The sequence below is a fragment of the Callospermophilus lateralis genome, chromosome 2 (genome assembly GCF_048772815.1).
Source record: "Callospermophilus lateralis isolate mCalLat2 chromosome 2, mCalLat2.hap1, whole genome shotgun sequence".
NCBI classification, from domain to species: Eukaryota; Metazoa; Chordata; class Mammalia; order Rodentia; family Sciuridae; genus Callospermophilus; species Callospermophilus lateralis.
The window spans coordinates 162436496-162442375 of record NC_135306.1 but is presented as its reverse complement, the minus strand read 5'-3'; the positions used below and the strand labels follow the sequence as shown (position 1 = coordinate 162442375).

General features: G+C 52.0%; 1 protein-coding gene across 1 annotated transcript; it reads right to left on the bottom strand.

The window, feature by feature from the left end:
• Positions 1-560: 560 nt before the first annotated feature.
• Positions 561-2078, bottom strand: Rassf10 (Ras association domain family member 10). The gene has a single exon (XM_076844213.2). It carries the CDS (start codon positions 2076-2078, stop codon positions 561-563), a length of 1518 nt encoding a protein of 505 aa, XP_076700328.2.
• Positions 2079-5880: the final 3802 nt, after the last annotated feature.

The following is a 5880-nucleotide window of genomic DNA, read 5'->3' as shown; positions in this document are numbered from 1 at the left end:
CACCAGTGCGTCCTCTTTGGCTAGTTTTAACACGTTTACAGTCACAATTAACATTCAAGGAATTTCCTTTTCATCCAACTGTTTCTTTTAAGAGCACTTTATGCCACAAACTATAGTTCTAGCTGCCATCAGTTCTTCCCCTACAGAGGAGTGGTGAAATCTCCATAATACTTATTTCTTGTGTTGAAAATGGGTTTGGACCACATCTATTTCCCCAGGGTGATGGAGAAGGAAGAGGTTGCATCCCTAGACTGAGAAGTGCTATATTAGTTTTCCAGTATAGGGGGTTTCCACCGCCTCACTACCTCTTTTTCTTAAAAGAACTTGGAACACAGACCAGGCTTCCTTTTCCTTCACCTTCCTCCACACTCACCCGGTAACCAGAGAAGAGCCAGTGCTCAGCAGGCATCCCCAACCCTTCCCCGATCCGGTTGGAGATCTGAGGCCAGGCAGCAGCTCCGGGCTCACCCCAGCCTGATTTGGGGTCCCTGAGCTGGCGGGTCCAATGCCTGCTGCAAGAAAGGGAGACATTTCCGTCTCCGGCTCCCTCCCTGCTTCTCCTACACCAGGGATTCGCACACAGGCACGGAATCCGAGTCCTGGCTGTGCATAGAGCTCAGTCCAGTATCCGAGTCCTCGTCGTTGCCAGGACAGCTCTTGGCCAGTCCGCGAGCCTGGTCCACCCACATCTCGGCGCAGGCCTGAGGCTGGGGTTCCCGCGTGGGTCCGCTGGGGCCAGAAGCCCCCTCCTGCACTATGGTGAGCTCCAAAGTGTTCAAAGTCTGGAGAAGGCCCTGCAGCTCACGCTCCTTGCTGTCCCGCTGCTGCTGGCTGTAATCCAAGTCCGCCTTGACGGCTTCCAGGTCCGTGTTGAGCCTGAGCCCAATGTAAAGGCTGGTGCTGAGTTGCGTCCTGACCCGCTCCTGCTCCAGCAGCAGCTCGCCGTCCGGGCCGCCGTCGGGCTCCGGGGGCTCCTCTCGCACCGCCAGTTCTTCCCTGCGCCGCCGCATCCATCTCTGGTTCAATTCCTCCTGAATCTCGGTGGAGAGACGCTCCAGCAACTCCTCCTGCTGAGTTCGCTGCTCCTGCAGCTGCAGCAGTTCGTCACAGCGCCGGGCCAGCTCCTCCAGCGCTGCCGCCTGAGCCTCACCGTCCAGGGGCGCCGCTGATACCTCCTCGGCTACCGCTACCTCCTCGGGCTCCTCGCCCGGGATGGGCCCATCGACTTCTATCCCTGCCCCCACCAAGTAAGTGTCCTGCACGTAGTTCACCCCATGCCGTCGCATACGGTCAAGATGCACCTTGGCTTCGTAGCGGTCGATTTCTCGGTCCAGCTCCAGAAGCCGCTGCACCTGCTGGCGGATGGTGTGGTCCTGGGAGAGCACCAGATGCACCAGCGTCTCCATGCGCTCCACAGACGCACTCTCCTGGGCCTGCGGCGGCGACGAGCAAGACGAGGCAGTGGACGATGAAGTGGACGAACAGGGAGAAGGCGGCGGCTGCTGCTGGCGCCGCCGGTTGAGCTTGGCCAGCTTGCGGAAGGCCTTGCGCACCACCCGCCGCTGCTTCTCCTGGGTCATGGCCAGGCTGGGCCGAGCCGGGGCTCCCCGGGCCAAGCAGGGGCGCTCGCGGCTGAGCACTACCCGCGCCTCCGCACTGCGCGGACCTGCGTTGGGCAGCGACGCCTCGCTGCGAACTAACACGAAGCGCACGTTTTCTTGCTCGTCGCCCCAGGCGGATAAGAGGCGCAAGATGCGCGTCTTGTTGGGCAGGATGCGCTCAAAGCCACGCCACTTCTCCACGATGCAATAGCACTGCGGGGGCCCGCACAGCATGCCCTGGGACAGCGCCTCATCGTCGTCGTCGTCTTCATCCGGGGGTTCTGGCAGTTCCCCTGGGCCTTGCGGGTCTCCGGCCATCCCCCTTCGCTGGCCCCGCCGCTGCCTCCGTCTTCGCCGGCAGCCGTCCTCCAACAGAACCCGCACCACATCCGAGCAAGTGGTGCGGCGGGAGAGACCGGACACCAGCTTCTCCTCCTGGCAGATCCACACCGATATCTTCTTCTCCGAAGGATCCATAGTGCAAACGGGACACAAACTGCAGATTTAGCCGGCCCTGGTGGGGCGGCAGGAGCAGCACCAACTGCCCGAGGCTCTGAGATTAAAGAAGAATCTGTGATCCCGGTCTCCAGCGGCGCCAGCCTTTCTCCCTGGTTGCGCACCGAAGGCAGGCTCCGGCGCGGGCGGGAGATGCTGTGCTCGGCCCAGACGGCCAGCGTCCCAGAGGCCGCGCGCCCGGGTTCTGGTTCCTGCAGCTCTGGCTCTGCCCACCGTGCCCGAGGCCTCCGGGTTTTGCTCCTCCCCATGTGGCTCCACCCCTTCCCGCCCCAGCGCCCAGAGCTCCCGCCCCGAGCACCCGAGGCGCGGCGCCCAGACTCGCCCCTCCCAGCCTCGCCGCGAGTCTGTCCCTCGCTGGAGTTGTTGGCGTCTGAAGTCCAACTTGCAGCTCTTTCGCGAGCGGGTGCAAGGAAGAACTCGGGACCTCTCCGCACTCTACAAGGTATTAGCTCTGCGTGTCCACCCACTGCCTCCTCCCCTTGTATCTAGAGGTGACTGGATGTGTCTTGATCAAACTATCTCACCTTCCAGGCGCCCCTAAATGTGGCCCTGGTCCTTCAGGGAAGCGTATTCTGGGGAGTGCACTTTGCACAAACCGGGAAACTGAGGCATTCAGCGGTCTCTAACAGAGACGCTGTAATAGCCTTAGTAAGACCACCTAGGAGCTGTAAGCTCGGAATCTGAACAAAAGATCTTCCACTCTTCCTTGACAGGAAGCAAGATTTGCATATATAAGCAGAACTAGAAGGGACAGTGGGCTCGGTGTGCAAGTTTAGGTAGGAAGTGTTTAGGTAGGACCTTCAGAGGCCACTCCCAGTTCTCCGCAGGTCACGACTGCTGGTTTCCAAAGAGCCTCAGCTTCCCACAGCCTTCTTAACAGGGAAACTCCTGATTGTGGTGGAAGTATGAGGCGCAGACCCAAGTTATAAACTCTTTTATGTGTCCTGCTTCCTTAAGGGGAAACCAGGACACTATCATGACAGTTTCTGACATTTTCTAGTATCCAGAAAATCCATGTGGTCCAGAAGAGGTAAGAGCCAAGTTTCACAGCAAGGAAAGCCAGTGTCACAATGCCAGTGAACTTGTTTCATCCTCAGCTGATGAGGACAGTCTCTTGTGTGAAAGACTTGCTTTAAGTATATGCCCTGTGAGCAAAGATTTATAAGCTCATTCCTTTCTTTCAAGACCTTGGATGGCTTCTCATTGCTTCTTGGATAAAGCACTTGTGTCAATTCACTGATTCATGCAGTAAATATTTATTGAGTTCCTACTATGCCCCAGGTCCTATGCTAAGGCTTTGATGATAAACAAATCACCAGTACTGGCCTGCAAGAATCTCACTATCTAGTGATGAGTACAGCTGAATAAACATTTCTAACACAGTGTCTTCTGTTTTCTAATAGGGGAAAGCATAAGGTGCAAGAGGAACCTACCTGCATGCTGTAGTAGAATCCAGTCTCATCTGGGAGGATCAAGAAGATGTCTCACTTTAAATAGCATCTTCCAAAAGACCCAAAGGACCATTGAGCCTGCCAAAGGAAAAACGGATGGAAGACAGGGGCAAATCCCAATTCAGACAGAAGGAATCAACTTGTAAAGTCAAGGAATCAAGAAAACATTGCAGTTACTGGGGCTGTAAGGAGTTTCAGTGGTTAAGCAGGAAAGGGTTTTATTTCCATGCTTTTCTATTTGAATTTACCCTAAGAACAAGAAGAAGCCATTGAGGAGCAACACTGGGGTCAGACTGGTTGTTTACTTACTAGCTGTGAGTTTAGGAGAAGTATTTAATCTGAGCCTTGGTTTTGTCATTTATAAAATGATAATAATGAAAATGCCTGCCTAATAGCACTGTTGTGAGGATTAAACTCCTGGACCTAATAACTCCATACTGGAGGTTTGGAGACTTAGAAGGTACCTTAGTTTTTTTGTTGCTATATAATAAATTACCAAAAACCTGGTGGCTTAAAACAACACCCATGTATTATTTTGCTGTTCTATAGGTCGCAGGTCTTGCTTGGTATGGCTGCTGCATTCTCTGCTCAGAGTGTCTCAGGCTAAAGGTAAGGTGTTGGCTGGTTTGAGTTCTGGGGAAAATCTACTTCCAAGCTTATTCAGATTGTTTCTAGAATCCAGGTTTTCAGTTGTAGGACTGAAGCCCCCATTTTTTTGGTGGCTGTCAGAAAAGTCTCAGCTTTTAGAGGCCTCTCTCTGGTCCTTCCCATGGAATACCCCCTCCCTGTTTTAAATCAGCAATGGCAGGTCAAATCCATCCATCCCTCCTTCGCTTCCAACCTTTCCCACCTCCTCTTCTGCTACCAGCTGGAGAAAACTCTGCTTTTAAAAGATTAGCTTCATGAGGCAGATAATCTATCTTCAAGTCAACTGATTAGTCACCTCAAGTACATCTGCAAAATCCCTTTTGCTGCACAATGTCATTTAATCACCAGAGTAAAGCCAGGAGATTACAGGACCAGCTTAGAATTCTGCCTACTATAGGGAATAATATGATAACAGATTTTCTCTTTTAAAAGATTATCTGTTTGCATTGGGAACGATGTGGGGAGAGGGGTGAGAAGCAAGGATCACTTTTAGAAGACTGTCTCATTCATTTAAGGAAGCGATGGTAGCCTGTGTCAAGAATGATGGAAGATTGAACAAAATTGAGAGTTATCACAGAGGAGGGAGAGGCAGAACTTAGTGACAGACGGGAGGGGGTTTCCTTCTCCCTGGCATGATGTCAGAGGTCTCTTACAATCTAGCCCAGCCCACTCCCCCAACTCCTCCCTGGCATGCTTGGTTATCCTTTCCTCCTTCCCCTTTCATATGTGCTTTAGAGCTTTGTGATCAGCTGCAGTCCCTGATGAACCTTGCTTTCTTACTTCCTCTTTCCCTCGCGCTCTCTCCCTCCCTTTCTCTCTTTCTTTCTTTTTCTTCTTTCTGATTGGAGTCTCACTAGGTTGCCCAGCCTAACCTTAAATAACTCCTGGGCTCCATGGATCCTCCTGCTTCCTTCTCCCGAGTAGTGGGGACTATAAGTATACTCCACTACACCCAGCTTCCTAGGTTTCAGACTCCACAAGGATAGTGAGTGATCTTATCTGTTTTGCTCACATTTGAATCCTCTGCATTTAGCACATTGCTGACACATTCTGGGTTTATCCAGTATCTGTTGAATAAATATGTGGATCAATGAATGAAGCCTACATTCTAGCAAGCCAACACCTCGCTCAGCCAGAAGAGCCCCTGCATCTTAATGTGCCCACACCATTGTACACACTTTTCCTCCTCCTTAGGATCCATCTTACACAACTAGAGAGGTGCTATTTGTTCTTTCAGAAACTCAGCTCAAAAATCACCTGCTCCGGGTGTCCTTTCTTTCCTTCTCAGAGAAGAACTGGCTCTTTGCTCTTCTCCTGTCTTCATCAATGCAGGGATTTCATATGCTGTGATTCATTTTTTTAATGTCAGTCTTCCCCTAGATGAAGAGATTGCCAAGAGAAAGAACTGACTGTCTTAGTCCTCAGCACCTCCAGTGCCACACACATGGTGGGCTCTTGATCTTCTCCTGTGCTCTAGGAAACACTAGGATGCTACCCTCATGGCAACTTCTTTCTAGAGGCAGACAGATACATGAAATCCCTGCTGTAAGAATGATATAATATTTCTGCTGAACTAATTAAAGGATAGAATGATTGATGGGTCCTGGGAAAGCTGGAGAAGGCAGAACTTAAGTAAATGGAGAGAAGGGTTGAGAGCGTCCTTG